This window comes from Chiloscyllium punctatum, chromosome 40, assembly GCF_047496795.1.
Source record: "Chiloscyllium punctatum isolate Juve2018m chromosome 40, sChiPun1.3, whole genome shotgun sequence".
NCBI classification, from domain to species: Eukaryota; Metazoa; Chordata; class Chondrichthyes; order Orectolobiformes; family Hemiscylliidae; genus Chiloscyllium; species Chiloscyllium punctatum.
Genome location: NC_092778.1, coordinates 23,634,309 through 23,652,008, shown reverse-complemented (window position 1 = coordinate 23,652,008; position 17,700 = coordinate 23,634,309). Strand labels below are relative to the sequence as shown.

Below are 17,700 nucleotides of genomic sequence, written 5' to 3'. Positions count from 1 at the left end.
GATCAACCTGCTTGCTTACCTCCTTCTGAATCTGTATCTGTGCATAGGTGTCCCTTCAGAGGGAGACTATTGCATCCATCTGTACATTTTTGGGACCGGTGGATACTGGGGCACTAAGATACACCATCACTCCAGAAATATTACCTTACATTAAGTGACTAAGCTTCCTTTAAGATCTTTGGCTTCTTTTACTGGCCAGATAACTATCAGACATGACCCTTTCAAATTTGACACTTGTTTTCATTTAATTTACACTAATCTGTTGTTGAATTAAAAATAAGTAGAAGTAATGTAATTATTTAATTATGTCTAAATATTCAAATGCAGATTTGATCAAAAATACAGTATTCCGCAGTTATTTGATTGGATTAAACGTAGTGTGACTACAACTTATTATCAGCAGGTACCTGTAACCTGCATTCTCTATTTAAGTTCCTTGAAGAGAAGAAAGTTCCCTCTTCATGTTGTCACCTGCCACCCTGCCCACATTGCTCCTCCTGTTTCTCTGCCCAATTCTTTCTGACCCACCTACAAACAAATTACTGCAGATGCTGGAATCCATAGTGATAGCTACAAATGCTGGAGATCAGTGGGTCAGACAGTATCCAAGCTAATATTTCGAGTCTAGAAGACTCTTCATCAGAGCTTCAGCTGTGATCTCCAACATTTGTTATTTTCAGTCTTTCTGATGTAATCCTCATGCCTCCCTTCCAAACCTACAGATTACTCCCTTTTTCATCTCCAAGTCCTTCTTCCAAGTCAGCCCTCTGATCCCTCAGTTACCCCACAGCCTCACCTCTTCTCCCAGGTCCTGCCTTTTTTCCACCCTCTCTACCCTCCCTTGTCATTCTGCTGGTTCTACCCCTACCATAGACCAAACCACTCCCAACCACAATTCCAAGGTTCTACTCATTCTGATGGCCAGATGCCATATGAGACCTCTGAGGGCAGGACTGGGCAAGCCACCATCTGATTAAACTCAACAAGGGATGGCCCTCAAGCTGGGGAGGGGGGGAACTAATTTTAAAGCCAGTTTCTGGCAATAAAAGAAAACGACCACTAGCTCTGCCTGTCAGGGTTAGCCAAATAGAACAGAATCCATACAAGTTAGTAGAAAGGGGCCATTCGGCCCATCCAATCAGCACCTACCCTCCGAAGAAAATTCAAATCATCGTTGGTAACTACCTAACACTAACTTTTCACCGATACCTTCCTGTTTAAAGTTAAATTATTGACGACACAGCACTTTCAAAAATAAATCTATTTTGAATGATCCACAGGAAACACCTGGATCCTCTTAAACACAACTTTCTCTCTCCACAATATGAACTGACCTGAATGTTTCCAGCATTTTCGGGTGTTTGTTTTAGTAGACTTTGGGGTTTTTTTTTTCAAACTATCTATGTTATCATTGGGGGTGGGGGGGTGAATGTGAACATGAAGTTTTGGAGAGATGTGTCTCTGTCTGAAGCTAAAGCTGCTGTGAGGGGCGGAACCAAAGTGGAGAGCTGTGGAGTGGCGGAAGGGTTTGAGGGAAGCACGGGGACTGGTGTGACGGTGGCACATTTCCGGTCGGCTGTACGCGGGGATCATGGCCCGCAAGAAGAAGATCCGCCCCATCGCGGAGATGGCCCGCAAGGTGCGGGAGTATTGGGCCCGCAAGAATCGGCCCCGGGACAGTGAGCGCTTCGCTGTGGACTACGAGACCATGACACGGCCGTACAGCGGGAAGAAGCTGCCGATACTGGCTCACCGCGACATCCGCACCGAAAGCCGCCTCTTCCAGCTCCTCAACCGCCTGCCCCTGTTCGGCATTGACCGCCTGGTCACCAGGAAATCCTGGCTCATGGCCTACGACCAGCCCTGCTACTGGACCATCAGTAAGGTCAAGGTGGATTACACCGCCCAGGTCAGAATATACCCTCACGCCGAGGTCAGACTGTGTCCTCCCACACCTTCGCCCCGCCCCCCCTCGCCACGCCACGCCCCCCTCGCCACGCCCCCCCTCGCCCCGCCCCGCCCCCCTCGCCACGCCCCGCCCCCCTCGCCACGCCCCGCACCCCCTCGCCACGCCCCGCACCCCCTCGCCACGCCACGCACCCCCTGCCACACCCCCCCTCGCCACGCCACGCCCCCGCCTCGCCGCGCCCCCTCCTCCTGTCCCGTCCCGCCCCCTCCTTACCCGGCCCCGCCCCCTCCTTACCCGGCATCGCCTCGCCACCTTGCCCCGCCCCATCGCCACCCTGCCCTGAGCCTCTTCATCCCTGCTCTGTCCCCTCAACCCTGCCCCTTAACCCCACCCACTGGGTAGCGGTATTTCCCAGGTCAGAAGGTGCTCCCTTCTTGGTTGGCAAGGTGACACCTCAGTCAGGGTGAACCCGCCACCCCCGAAAGGGAAGTTGATAGCCAGGCCAAGGCTGCCTGCCCCAGTGTGGGAGATGACACCTAACTTGGCGTATTCCTCTGTGGTCAGGACTGCAGCCCCCACCATAGGAAGGTGAGCCTCCCTGGTATGGTGTTCAGGGAATAAAGACAATCCTGGGAGGTGGGAGAGGAGGGGAAGGGAGAAAGAAAGGGTGTCACTGAAGTCTAATCCCAGGTGGACCTTGACCTCAAACATTAGAAGGTTGGAGACATTCAAATGAAATAAATGCAAAGTACTGGAAGCAATGGAGATATGAAATGCAAACAAAGTGCTTGAAAAATTCAGGTTTGGCAGCATCTCCAAAGAGATGGACATGCAAGCTTAATGTTTCATGTCTGATATGACTTCTTCGTAAAGTGCGCTCAGGATGTTAACTGTTTCTCTCTCTGTGAAAGGCTGCCAGATCTGCTGAGCATCACCAAAGCTCTGTGTTTAATTAACCTCCTTTACTCCTTGGGCTCAAAACCCAACATCGTCATTCATCTTCTCTTTTGGAGATGAATAGACTTTTGTTTGACAGGGGATTGGTACATTATTAGGAGTAGGTGGGAATGTGGAATCAGGCAAGTGATCTTTTGAATAGTAGAGCAGGCTTGAAGGGCCCAATGGTCCAGTGTTTGTATTTCGTATGTTCAATATCCATATTTTGCTGGATTCAATATGAGGCCCCGTTCCTCTCCTCTGCCAAAACTGGCCACCTCATTATGAGAATTCCTAATTCCTTTAAGAACATGACACAAGTCGGCCATTCAGCCCTACCACAATTCAGTGAGGTCATGGCTGATCATCTTACTCCAGTATCACTTTCCCAAAACATATCCAGATCGCTTGGATTTTTTGGTTCTGTGTTTCAAACCTGCTCAATGATTAAGCTTCTACATCTGCTTGTCTCCTATACAACCATGCCTAGACATTCAGTGTGGTTTCTCTCTCCTGCTCTAGTATATAGAAGTGCCTATTCAAAGTCCAAATGACACCTGAGTATCTATGACTTCTCATCCATCTAAATCTCTGCAACCTTTGACAATATTCACCACTATCCTTCTCTGTTGTCAAGTTGAATGGATATCTTTTACCTGGTTTCACTCTTGCCTATTCAGTCACAATCAGAGGCGCTTGTTGCTGTCTATCTTTTCAATTCAGCTGTCCCACGGTCACCCTCCTGTTTCACATCTGTATTCTCTTTTGGCGATATTAGGGAAGCAATGATCCTGTGGTGGGCTGTTCAGTATATTGGTGTCCTATTTTTCTGGAGCCGAGCTTCTGATTTCATATTTTCCAATCAGAGTATTCACATTCCAGAACATTGCCTACTTCTACCATATGGAGAAAGTGAGAACTGCAGATGTTAGAAATCAGAGTCGAAGAGTGTGGTGCTGGAAAAGCCCAGATGGTCAGGCAGCATCCAAGGAGCAGGAGAGTCGACGTTTCAGGCACATGCTGCTGTTGACTCTCCTGCTCCTCCGATGCTGCCTGACCATCTGTGCTTTTCTAACACCACACTCTTCTACTTCTTCCGTATCCATTGCTGAAAGTATCATCCTTACCTTTAACTTCCCGAGCTTACCTGTTTCTTTAACTTGATGTAACTTGAACTTATTCCAAAATCCTTCTATTCCAAAACTTTCACACCAACACGTTCCCTACTCAGTTACATTGTCTTTCAGTCCATATATACCTTTCTCAGTCTCACTTCCAACGTGGCTTTTTCCCTCTCTATCTGTGAATTTTCATAACTATATAAACCTCCCAGGAGTCTTATGCTCCTTCCCTGTTTGTTGTTTCACTCAGTCTTTGAACTGTTGGCAGCTGTGGCTCCCACCTATCTGAGGCTAAGGCTCTGGATATCACTCCTTAAATGCCTCGACCTCTGTATACCTCCATTAACCCCTCCACAAATCCTACCTCTTTGATCAAGCTTCTGGCTGCCCGTCGTAAAATCACCTCCTTTGGCTTGCTGTCATTTTTTGGTTGATAATGCTCCTGTGAAACACCCGAATGTTTTGCACATGAAAGGTGCTATATAAATGCACGTTGGCGTAACTATTTCACCCACAGAAGTGGGTGGGAATTTCTGTTAACAAGTTTTAATTTAGAAATCCTGGTGACAGTCCTAAATTTTAGCACGTGCTTTTGATGTGACTGGGTGTTTCTATTTTGGGATGTTTGCTTTCCCATTCAATTAAAATGTCACAATCATTGCTTGCGGGGTTGGCAAGAGCTCTGTGGCTATTTCTCAATTAAATCTGTAGTATTTATAAGCCAATTGTAAACACTTCCAAACAATTGTGCAAACGTGGAGGAGGTTGGAATGTGCAGAACTGAGGATGACAACAGCTGGCATTTGCATAGCACCATTGATGCAATAGATTATCACGAGGCACTTTGAAGGAGCACAATCAGACAGCTAAGGCAGGTGATCAAAACATGGTTAAAGATCACGACCAGTCCTGAAGCTACTGTGGCTGAATTAACTGCACCTTTGTGGCATCGAGCTTTAACTTTCTATATAAAAGCCACATTAAGGAAGAAATACCTATTTTGCTGTACACCAACTCAGGCCACTCCAGAGCATGTTACGTAGGATGTACATGCAGCCTTTAAAATATTGATTAGTTTTGCTACAGTGGTCTATATATCCCTGTATGTTTTTAAAACAGATGATTTGTAAAAAAAAAGTTGCTGTGGGTGCAAAATAAGTGCACCGTCCCTAAGATGAAGGAACAAACCTGTCTCAGTTTATCCCATTTAATGTTGCACAATTGCTATACCCCTTAATCTTGTGAAGAACATTCATGCAAATGTGATGTGAAAGATTGACTAACAGTGGCTCAACCATGACTTGGGGATGCTAGAGAGAGCACTAGATGCAAAAAAAAGCATACAAGCAAAAGCAGTAGACCTGAGGATTGGGATAAGTTTAGAAGACAACAAAGGAGAACCAAGAGATTGATCGAGACAGGGAAAATAGAATTTAATAGTAAGCTTCCGGGAAACATAAGAACAAGCTATAAAAGTTTCTTTAGATATGTAAAGATGTTCCCTCACAGTCAGAAACAGGGGTATTTATAATGGGAATCAAAGAAATGGCTGACAAACTAAATTCATACTTCTGTCTACACAAAGGAGGATGTGTACCAGAAATGTTGGGGAGCATGGTTCACTGAGATGGAGGAATTGGGATTAACACTGCTGCATCACAGTGCCAGGGACCCAGGTTCAATTCCACCCTCAGGAGTGTGTGTGTGTTCTCCCTGTCACTGTGGGTTTCCGCCCATTGTCTCAAGGATATGCAAGTTAGGGGGGATGGCCGTATTAAATTGACCATGGTTAGCCATGGGAAATGCAGAGTTACAGGATTTGGCAGTGCTGGTGTTGGACTGGGGTGTACAAAGTTAAAAATCTCACAACACCAGGTTAGAGTCCAACAGGTTTATTTGGAAGCACTAACCTTTGAAGCGCTGCTCCTATTCTAGTGTAGGATAGCAGTTCGCTCAGGGTGGGATGTTCTTTGGGGGGTCAATGTGGACTAAATGGGTTGAGTGGCCTGCATCCACACTGTAGGGATTCTATGAAGCAAATCTGTATTAGTAGAGATATGATGTTGGAGAAATTGATTGAATTATAGACTGATGAATGCCCAGACCCTAATAATCTAATATTTAAGGAAGTGGCCCTAGAAGTAGTAGATGTATTGGTGGTCATCTTCCAAGATTCTTTCGACTCTGGAACTGTTCATACAGATTGGCGGGTAGCGAATGTAACCCCATTATTTAAACAGGGAAGGTATAAAGAAAACAGTGAATTATAGACCAGCTGGTAGCACAGAAGATGCTAAAGTCAGTTATCAAGGATTTTATTACAGAGCATTTAGAAAACAGTGGGGAATCAGACATAATTTAACAAATCTATCAGAATCCATTAAGGATGTAACTAGGAGAGTTGACTGGGGGAACCCAGTGGATGTGGATTACTTGGACTTTTGGAAGGCTTTGGCAAAATTCCACAAGAGATCAGTGTGTAAATTTAAAGTGTATCAGATGAATAGATAGGAAACAACCTGTAGGAATAAATGACTTTTTCTGAATGGCAGTCAGTGACACGTGGGAGACGCAGGGATTGAGACTAGAACCAGCTATTCACCATTTATGTTAATAATTCAGATAAGGGGACTAAACATAATATCTCTCAATTTGGAGATGTCAGAAAATTGGGAATAAAAATGAGCTGTGAGATGGATGCAGAGATGTTGTAATTTGGACAGACTGAGTTAGTGGGCTGAAATATTGTGTGCAGTTTGGTCTCGTTTCTTTTAGGAAGGATATTGCTACAGAGGGAGCGCAGTGACAGTTTACCAACTTTATTCTTAGGGTGGCAGGACCTAAAATAAATAAATGGTCTCTAAAGCGCTCTGCTAGGGGGCGTCCAGTCTTCCCAGTGTAGAGGAGACCGCTTCGGAAGCAACAGATACAATAAATAATATTGATGGATGTGCAGGTAAAACTTTGATGGATGTGGAAGGCTCCTTGAGGGCCTTGGATGGAGGTGAAGGAGGAGGTGTGGGCGCAGGTTTTGCAATTCCTGCGGTAGAACTGGTCCTCCTGGGAGCAGATACAGCGGAGGAACCTCTTGCAAAAATGCCATCCCATATTCCCAATTCCTCCACCTCCGCCGTATCTGCTTGCAGGAGGACCAGTTCCACCACAGAACACACCAGATGGCCTCCTTCTTTAGAGACTGCAATTTCCCTTCCCATGTGGCTAAAGATGCCCTCCAACGCATCTCGCCCACATCCTGCACCTCCGCCCTCAGACCCCACCCCTCCAACTGTAATAAGGAAGGTGCTCACCTTCCACCCTACCAACCTTCGCATAAACCAAATCATCCGCTGACATTTCCGCCACCTCCAAACGGACCCCACCACCAGGGATATGTTTCCCTCCCCATCCCTTTCCACCTTCCGCAAAGACAGTTCCTTCCATGACTACCTGGTCAGGTCCACGCCTCCCTACAACCCACCTTCCCATCCTGGCATCTTCCCCTGTCACTGCAGGAACTGCAAAACCTGCGCCCACACCTCCATCCAAGGCCCTAAAGGAGCCTTCCACATCCATCAAAGCTTTACCTGCACATCCACCAACATCATTTATTGTATCTGTTGCTTCCGAAACAGTCTCCTCTACACTGGGGAGACTGGGCGCCTCCTAGCAGAGCGCTTTAGGGACCATCTCCGGAACACCTGCACCAATCAACCACACCGCCCCGTGGCCCAACATTTCAACTCCCCCTCCCACTCTGCCGAGGACATGGAGGTCCTGGGCCTCCTTCACCGCCGCTCCCTCACCACCAGACGCCTAGAGGAAGAACGCTTCATCTTCCGCCTCGGAACACTTCAACCCCAGGGCATCAATGTGGACTTCAGCACTGTCCCCATGGCCTGTCCTACCTGCCTATCTTCTTTTCCACCTATCCACTCCTGACCTATCACCTTCATCCCCTCCCCCTCCCACTCACCTATTGTACTCTATGCCACTTTCTCCCCACCCCCACCCTCGTCTCACTTATCTCTCCACCCTTCAGGCTCTCTGCCTGTATTCCTCATGAAGGGCTTTTGCCCGAAACGTCGATTTTACTGCTCCTCAGATGCTGCCTGAACTGCTGTGCTCTTTTAGCACCACTAATCCAGAATCTAGATTTGCTGATCCTGCGTGGTCAGTCATTCTGTCTCTGGGACAACAGTCTCCCCACTTCATCTGCTACTTGTACGGGGCCTTTCTCTAAGATGGTTTTAAAATATTCCTATGCTGAGGAATCCTACATATATTGAATCATTTAGTTTATTAAAAGTACACAACTTCACTTTAAAAGGTTATTTTGCAAGATGTCTACTGAATGCAGAATTGCCAAAACATTAAGCTTATTGTCACCATTCTCAGTGGAAAGAAATCTGATGCCTTCATGCATCATAGTTGGAGATGTTATAGTTTAAAGGTATAGTATAGTGGAATGTTCACTGAGTATTTTCTGCAGTAATACTCTGCAGAGACTGAATCTATGCACCAGTCTTACTGCTGCCAGTGATCCACATTGTTTTGGATTCTATGCTATCCCTGAAGGATTTGCTTCTCTGGAAGGAGACCAGCTTATATGTACAAACCAAACTCTTGGCATTAAAAATGCTTTGGGAGAGCAATCTAATCCCGATGCTCTTATTTGAAATAATCCTATTTGGAAAGACTAACCAAAGAATATTATTGTGCACTAGAGGAATTTTACTGTTGATGTTCTTACTCAGCAGATCAGGAAAGAGAAATTGAGTTAGTGTTAAGGTCAGTAAGTTTTAGTTGAGCATGAATTGGGTCTGTGATTTGAGGCAGTTGCGAAAAACTGAATTGCAAATTGTAATTAGAGTCATAGGATGTACAGCACGGAAACAGACCCTTTGGTCCAACACATCCATGCTGACCAGATATCCTATATATGTCTAGTCCCATTTGCCAGCATTTGGCCCATAACCCTCTAAACCCTTCCTATTCATTTACCCATCCTGATGCCTTTTTAAATGTTGAAATTGTACCCAACCTCTTCACTTCCTCTGGCAGCTCATTCCATACACACATCACCCTCTGCATGAAAAAGTTGCCCCTTTAAGTCCCTTTTATATTGTTTCTCTCTCACCTTAAACCTACGCCCTCTAGTTTTGGACTCCCCCACCCTCCAGAAAAGACCCTGTTTATTTATCCTATCCATGCCCCTCATGAATCTATAAACCTCTATAAGGTCATCCCTCAGCCTCCAACACTTCATGGAGGTGTAGTGGACAGCGAAGAGGGTTACCTCAGATTACAACAGGATCTGGACCAGATGGGCCAATGGGCTGAGAAGTGGCAGATGGAGTTTAATTCAGATAAATGAGAGGTGTTGCATTTTGGGAAAGCAAATCTTAGCAGCACTTATACACTTAATGGTAAGGTCCTAGGGAGTGTTGCTGAACAAAGAGACCTTGGAGTGCAGGTTCATAGCTCCTTGAAAGTGAAGTCGCAGGTAGATAGGATAGTGAAGAAGGCGTTGGGTATGCTTTCCTTTATTGGTCAGAATATTGAGTACAGGAGTTGGGAGGTCATGTTGCAGCTGTACAGGACATTGGTTAGGCTACTGTTGGAATATTGCGTGCAATTCTGGTCTCCTTCCTATCAGAAAGATGTTGTGAAACTTGAAAGGGTTCAGAAAAGATTTACATGGATGTTGCCAGGGTTGGAGGATTTGAGCTATAGGAAGAGGCTGAACAGGCTGGGGCTGTTTTCCCTGGAACGTCAGAGGCTGAGGGGTGACCTTATAGAGGTTTACAAAATTATGAGGAGCATGGACAGGATAAATAGACAAAGTCTTTTCCCTGGGGTCGGGGAGTCCAGAACTAGAGGGCATAGGTTTAGAGGTGAGAGGGGAAAGATATAAAAGAGACCTAAGGGGCAACGTTTACATGCAGAGGGTGGTACGTGTATGGAATGAGCTGCCAGAGGATGTGGTGGAGGCTGGTACAATTGCAACATTTAAGAGGCATTTGGATGGGTATATGAATAGGAAGGGTTTGGAGGGATATGGCCAGGTGCTGGCAGGTGGGACTAGATTGGGTTGAGATATCTGGTTCGCATGGATGGGTTGGACCAAAGGGTCTGTTTCCATGCTGTACATCTCTATGACTCTAAATCAGCTTCTCCCTATATCTCAAACCCTCCAACCCTGAAAACATCCTTGTGAATGTTTTCTGAACCCTTTCAAATTTTACAACATCTTTCGTATAGGAGGGAAACCAGAATTGCACACAGTACTCCCAAAGTGGTCAGACCCTTGCCCTGTACAGCCACAACATGACCTCCGAACTCCTATACTCGATGCTCTGATCAATGAAGAAAAGCATACCAAACGCCACCTTCACTATCCTAGCTATCTTCAACTCCACTTTCAAGGAACTATGAATCTGCACTCCAAGGTGTATTTATTCAGCAACACTCCCCAGGACCTTAAAGGTTCTGCTCTGATTTGCCTTTCCAAAATGCAGCACTTTGTATTTGTCTAAATTAAACTTCATCTGCCATTCCTCAGCCCATTGGCCCATCTGTTCAAGATCCCGTTGTACTCTGAGGTAACCTTTGCTGTCCACTACACCTCCAATTTTGGTGTCATCTGCAAACTTACTAACTACATCTCCTATGTTCCTATCCAAATGATTTACATAAATGAAGAAAAGCAGTGGGCCTACCACCGATGCTTGTGGCACTCCACTGGTTATAGGCCTCTAGGCTGAAAAGCAACCTTCCACCACCACCCCCTGTCTTCTACCTTCAAGTCTGTTCTGCATCCAAATAGCTAGTTTTCCCTGTCATCTAACCTTGCTAATCAGTCTACCATGAGGAACCAAGTTGATCGCCATACTGAATTCCATATAGTTAAAAATTGCACAACAGCAGGTTATAGTCCTAACAGGTTTATTTGGAAATACAAGCTTTCAAAGCGCTGCTTCTTCGTCAAGTGGCTTGTGCAACATTCCGAAAGCTTGTACTTCCAATAGATCTGTTGGACTATAACCTGGTGTTGTGTGATTTTTTTTAAACTTTGGCTACCCCAGTCCAACACCAGCACCTGCATATCTTGAAGGGCATAGAGATCACATTAATTGCTTTGCCCTCATCGATCCTCTTTGTTACTTCAAAAAACTCAAGTTAGTGAGACACAATTTCCCATGCAGGAAGCCATGTTGCTTATCCCTAATCAGTCCTTGCCTTTCCAAATACATGTTCATCCTGACCCTCAGGATTTCCTCCAACATCTTGCTCACCGGTCTATAGTTCCCTGGCTTTTCCTTACCGCCTTATTTAAACAATGGCACCACGTTAGCCAACCTCCAGTCTTCTGGCAGCTCAGCTGTGACTATCGATGATACAATCTCTTCCCCTTGCTTCCCACAGACTTCTAGGGTACACCTGATCAGGTCCTGGGGTTTTTTCCACCTTTGTGTTTTATGACGTCTATGGACATTTTCAAGATTTCTCTATTTATTTCCCCACGTTCTATATCTTCCATGTCCTTCTCCACAGGAAGCACTGATGGAAATTACTCTTTTAGTATCTCGTCCATCTCCTGCGGTTCCAAATATAGGTAGCCTTGCTGATCTTTGAGGGCCCTATTGTCTCCCTAGTTGCCCTTTTGTCCTTAATGTATTTGTCAAATCCCTTTGGACTCTCATTAACCCTGTTTGCTAAGGATTTTTCATATTCCCATTTTGCGCTCCTGATATCATTCTAAATTTTTACTTCTACTGCCTTTATATCCTTTTGAGGGATTCACTCGATCCCTGCTGTATGCTTCCTTCCCTTTCTTGGCAAAAACCTCAATTTCTCTACTCATCCAGCAGTCCCTATACATACCAATATTATCCATCACCGTGACAAGAACATATTATCTCTGGACTCTCATCCCATTTCTGAATACTTCCATTTTCCAGTTGTCCCTTTACCTGCGAACATACATCCTCAATCAACTTTTGAAAATTCTTACCTAATACTCTTAATTGTTAATGTGACATGTAAGAAGCATTGGGGGTCAGGCATTGTGCAGATTAAGACCATTCACAATCCTCCTCCAGACTTGCCAAAAATTACAAAGAATGACATAGCTTCAATTATATAATGTAATTTTTAACTGGTACAGAAACAGACCAACCAGACTCTTGAATCCACTTTGCCTTTTACAGGGGTATGGGAAAATTTCCTGTCTTGGAGGATCTTTGATCTTTGGCATTCTTTGCCACAAAGAGTAGTGGAGACTGACTGACTGAGTGCTGCTAATCGCCCTTGAATACATTAAATGTCCCATTTATAAGATGCACTGCAGAAATTCTTCAAAGCTCCTGAAACAGGCATCTGTCAGATCAGGACCATTACTATCTAAAAAGACATGGACAACAAATTAATGGGGGTGCCTCCTAATTTGGAAATATATCTGCGTTCCTTCAGTGTCACTGTGTCAACATCCTGGAATTCCTTCCTTAACAGTGTTGTGGGTCTACCTACAGCAAATGTGGTTCAAGAAGGCAGCTCACCAAGGGCGGCTAGGAATAGGCAATACATGCTGGCCCAGCCAACAGTTCCCTGTCAATGGATAAGATAATGGTGATGGTACAGGCAAGCGTGATGATGGGTAGTCAGGAATTGAGGCTGCACTTAGGACAACCATGAGTACTTGAAAGGCTAACTCTTACTCCTAGTTCTTGAGTGGAAAACAATTGAATGTGGAAAGTATGCTAAAAGATGCATAATTATACCACACTTTGCATCCTGTCAAATCTAGGCTTCTAGTTTGTCATCTGTATAATTTCCTGTTTTTGAAATTTTAGTTGTCCCTTGCACCATCTTAAATAATCATCCAAACTTTATGACAATAAAGGATGAAAGTTGCTGGAATGAAACTGAAGCTGTTTCTCTTTTCAGGATATGGACCATGGAAAAGCATGGGGAATGCTAACATTCAAAGGTAAACCTTCAGCTTTCATGGCTAGTTGATCAGAAAACTATGGGAGAACAGTGATGGACTTGAATTCGTCTTGTTAGTGTTAAATGAGGGGGCTGAGGAAAGAAGGCAAATCTAGAAAGGGCACATCTTAAAAGAGAGGGAGGCCAGATGGAGAAAGCGAAGGAGGCCTTGCGAGGATGTAAACAATCTCTGGAATGGAAATTATTTGGGTGTATTCACCTCGAGTTAGCTATAGAGCTTTCAGCCCAACTCATCCATGCCAACCAGCTTTCCTGAACTGAACTATCTTATTTTCCTGCGTTTGGCCCATATCCCTCTAAACTTTCCTATCCATTGTAACTGTCCAAATATTTTTTATTTGTCACAATTGTACCTGCCTCAACTACTTCCTCTGGCAGCTTGTTCCATATACATATCATTCTTTATATGAAAATGTTGCTCCTCACTTTTAAATATTTCCCCTCTCACCTTAAACTTATACCCTTTAGTTTTGGACACCCCATACCCTGGAGAAAAGACTTTGGCTATTCACCTTATCTAAATCTTTGGGCGGTACGGTGGCTCAGTGATTAGCACTGCTGCCTCATAGCACCAGGATCCCAGGTTCGATTCCAGCCTTGGGCGACTGTCTGTGAGGAGTTTGCACATTCTCCCCGTGTCTGTGTGGGTTTCCTCCCACAGTCCAAAGATGTGCAGGTCAGGTGAATTGGCCATGTTAAATTGCCCATAGTGTTAGGTGCATTAGTCAGAGGGAGATGGATCTGGGTGGGTTACTCTTCAGAGGGTTGGTGTGGACTTGTTGGGCCAAAGGGCCTGTTTCTACACTGTAGGAAGTCTTGTCTAGTCCCTCATGATTGTATAAACCTCTATAAGGTCACCCTACAGCCAGCTGTTCTCCAGGGGAGACAAAAAAGTCCAAGCCTCTCCGCAACTCAGACCTTCCATCTTGGTAACAAGCCTCCTGCTATTCTGGTTGAACCACCGTTTTAGTCCTCATAACAATATTGTAAGATTGAGTGGAAGTGGTTTGATGGACAGACCAAAAACGATTCAGGAAAACCAAGAAAAGGAAGACCGAGATGATGCTATTGTACTGTTAGTAATAGTGCACATGCCTCAAACAGACATTTCTGTTTACTGAACCTCTAAGATTTATATTTTCAAAATTTTTGTTTTCTCTTGCAAATAGGGAAAACTGAAGATACAGTGAAAGAAATTGATAAAGTCATGTACCATGATTGGCGCCTGGTTCCAAAACACGAAGAAGCAGCTTTCAAGAGCTTCACGCCTGTTCCAGAAACAAGTATTCGCTACGTCCCTTATCCTCCTCTGCTTCGTGCCATGATACTGGCTCAGAGAGAGAAAACTGGCAAATCTATTGAAGAGGAACCTATGGTTGATCTAGAAAGAAATCGCCACTTTCCAAAGGACTACTTTAAAAATCTGGATTTGAAGAAAGAAGCAGTGGGAACACCAGTATAAGAACCTGGATTACTCCTAGCTACTGACAAACTGAGTGTTATTGATTCCAGTAACTTGTCTTGATGGTTATGTATATAATAAAATCATTTTTTTTTGTATTAAGCTTTAAACACATGCATGTTGACAGGCAGGAAAAGAACCAGCTGGTTCAGCACGACTGCTCACATACTTTTGGCTAGAGCTTGCCCCATCCCCTGTTTCTCTACTGCATTACCAAGTGCTCTCCCCAGCGAAGCAAAGAAAACCAGGGCTAATATTTCACACTTCTTTCCTTTGCCCTCCACCCTTCCATGCTTGTTTCCAATTTGTCTAGTCACCCTGAAGCCAATAACTATCCTCATTGTGATCGTTATCTTTTCCAAGTTTGCTATCATCAGCAAACTCTACAATTCTGTGCTCTTAACAAGTCTAGAACAAGTTACAAAGAGTAATGGATTCAAAATGAACCTTTGAGAAATCCCACTGCAAACCACACCTATCTAAAACCATCAACTTATCACTAACAGACTTCGTGTGTGTCTGGAAAAGGCCAAAACTTTCAACAGCAAATCTCTTCTCCACAATATCCAAATTCTAAGTTACCTTTACTTTGTTACTGAGCCAACACTTTATCCATTCTTCCATTTCTATTAAATTCTATGGGTTTCCATTCTCTTAACAAGTATCAGGGGGCTTATTGTCAGATGCGTTCTGAAAGTCTATTTTTACACCCTCACTACACTAGTTTGATCAATATTCTTTAAAGTTATTCTAGTTATTTCAACTCATTCAAGTTATTCAAACAAGATTTGCTTTTAATGAAGTGATTCTGGCTCATTCCAGCTAGAAAGTATGGGGCATGTTGGTTTTATTTGATTCGCCAAACTGGCTTCATGAGATTGAACACTGTGTATTTTCTGCCAAAATATGGCAGCACAGATCCGGGTTCAAGTCCTGCCTCGGGTGAGTGTGTGAGGTTTGCACATTCTCCCCGTGTCTGCGCGGGTTTCCTCCAGGTGCTCTGGTTTCCTCCCACAGTCCAAAGATGTGTAGATCAGGTGAATTGTCCATGCTAAATTGCCCATAGTGTTAGGTGCATTAGTCAGGGGTAAATCTAGGCTAGGGGAATGGGTCTAGGTGGGTTACTCCTCAGAGGGTCAGTGTGGACTTGTTGGGCCGAAGGGCCTGTTTCCACACTGTAGGGAATTGAATCTAATCTTAATTGGGGAATTAAGAATCAGCACACTTCTTACTTTTTCCCTGCTGATTTCCCCTGATGTTACGTTGGCAGCTCAAGAGGAGAGTTGTAGAAAGTCAAAGACCATCTCCATTCTGGTACTTTGAGAGAACTTGTAACTAATGGTGTCGGCTTGAAATTGTGTATGAACACAGCACTTGTACGTTTCCCGTCATACTTGAGTCGGTTACTTTCTACTCCATGATTATCCTGCACTGTGCCTACTGGTTAATTACATCTATAAATGGGGTTATCCTGGAAGAAATAGGTGAAAAGTAGATTCAGAAATATTGATTTGTTTTATTTCCATGTGTATTACATGAAACTTTAGGTGGAGCTGTAGCTGGCACTAGGTGGAGCTGTAGCTCTATTCTGAATTCCTAACAGGAGGCCACTTTATTCACTGGGCATCCCATATCTTGAAGTGGAACTGTGCATTTGTCTGTCAATCATTGCTATACATTTATAGTCGTGTATCTCATCGTAAAACTGTATCACAGCTCCCTCCCAAATAATATTGAAAATCTAGAGCCTCCCTCCATCATAAAATCAGCCGTTGAGTGGAGTTCAGTTGAAAACTTGCAGTGAAATTGGTCATTGGTAGGCAAGGATATTACAAGTTTAAACTCATGCATGGTTTCCTTCTGCTGAATATTCCTGGTAACTTAGGGAGAGGTTCTGAGGAATGGTCAAGCACAATTTGAGCAGTTAATGCTTCACTTCCATAGACAAAAATAATTGTAGTCCAGACCCACAAAGAACAGTATGGCACAGAAACGGGCCCTTCATCTCACCAAGCCTTTGTGAACTAAAATCTTCTGACTACAATTCTGTATCCCCCTACTCCCTATCTATTTATGGATATGTCAAGGTACCTGTCAAACATAACTATTGAATCCACCTCCACTCTCTTTTGGCAGTGCATTCCAGGCACTTACCACCCTCTGTGTTAAATAAAAACTTTGCTTCTCCATCTCCTTTAAACTTTCATTCTTTTACCTTAAACCAATGTTCCCTATTAATTGGCATTTCTACCCTGGGAACACCCATCTATTCTCACCATGCATCTTAATTTTGTAAATCTCTACCAGACCACCCCTTAGCCTCTGGCATGCGAGTGAAAACAATCTAAGTTTATCCAATCTCCTCCTACTTAATACCCTCCAAAATAGGTAGCATCCTGGTAAGCTTTGTCTGTCCCCTTTCCAAAGCCTTCACATCCTCCTGGCTATGTGGCAATCAGAACTGTATGCAATAGTTCAAATGCGACCTAACCAAAGTTCTATATAGCTGCAATGTGACTTGCTTATTTGACCACCTTATCCATGTGTTGTTACTGTAGACCTGCATGCCTAGACTCTCCATAATGTTAATAGTTCTAACGGTTCTGCCGTTTACTGTATATTTCCCTCCTGCATTAGACCTTCCAAAATGCATCACCCTGCATTTGTCCAGACTAAATTTCATCTGCCATTTCTCCAGTTTATCTATATCCTCCTGTACTGGCAATCCACATGATCCGTAGCTGCTCCAACCTTTGTGTCATTCACAAACTTACTAATAAGGCTTCTTACATTCTCCTGCAAATAATTTTTAAAAATTACGAGCAACAGCACTGATCCCTGCAGAATACCACTGGTCACTGAACTCCAGTCTGAAAAGCACCATTCCACTGTTACTGTCTGCCTTCTATGACTTACCAAGTTCTGTATCCACCTTATCAGCTCAATGTGGATCCCATGTGACTTCACCTTCTGTATCAGTCTGCCAAGCGGGACCCTCTCAAAGGCCTATCTAAAATTCATGTAGACAGCATCCACTGCTCCACCCTCATCAGACGTCTTTTGTTACTTCCTCAAGAGTTAATCATGTTTGTGAGAGATAATCTCCCTGCACAAAGTCATGCTGCCTGTCGCTAATAAATCCATACTTTTCCAAGTGAGTAAATCCTATTCCTAAGAATCTTCTCCAATAATTTCCCTGCTACTGATGTTCCACTGGCCTGTAGTTCTTTATGTTATCTCTTATCTTAAACAAAGGAACAATG

At 44.2% G+C, this 17,700-nt stretch overlaps 1 protein-coding gene across 1 annotated transcript; it reads left to right on the top strand.

Annotated features, from left to right (window-relative positions):
* Positions 1 to 1,552: 1,552 nt before the first annotated feature.
* Positions 1,553 to 14,535, top strand: mrps34 (mitochondrial ribosomal protein S34). Its single transcript, XM_072559480.1, has 3 exons — positions 1,553 to 1,909; positions 12,913 to 12,955; positions 14,145 to 14,535. Exons 1-3 carry the CDS (start codon positions 1,592 to 1,594, stop codon positions 14,435 to 14,437), a joined length of 654 nt encoding a protein of 217 aa, XP_072415581.1. The 5' UTR covers positions 1,553 to 1,591; the 3' UTR covers positions 14,438 to 14,535.
* Positions 14,536 to 17,700: the final 3,165 nt, after the last annotated feature.

Excerpts from the sequence above, each read along its gene's own strand:
- mrps34 (XM_072559480.1), top strand. The coding sequence starts at position 1,592 with ATGGCCCGCAAGAAGAAGATCCGCCCCATCGCGGAGATGGCCCGCAAG. Across the intron at positions 1,910-12,912 it reads AGGTGGATTACACCGCCCAG|GATATGGACCATGGAAAAGC; the intron begins GTCAGAATATAC and ends TTCTCTTTTCAG. Across the intron at positions 12,956-14,144 it reads GGGAATGCTAACATTCAAAG|GGAAAACTGAAGATACAGTG; the intron begins GTAAACCTTCAG and ends TCTTGCAAATAG.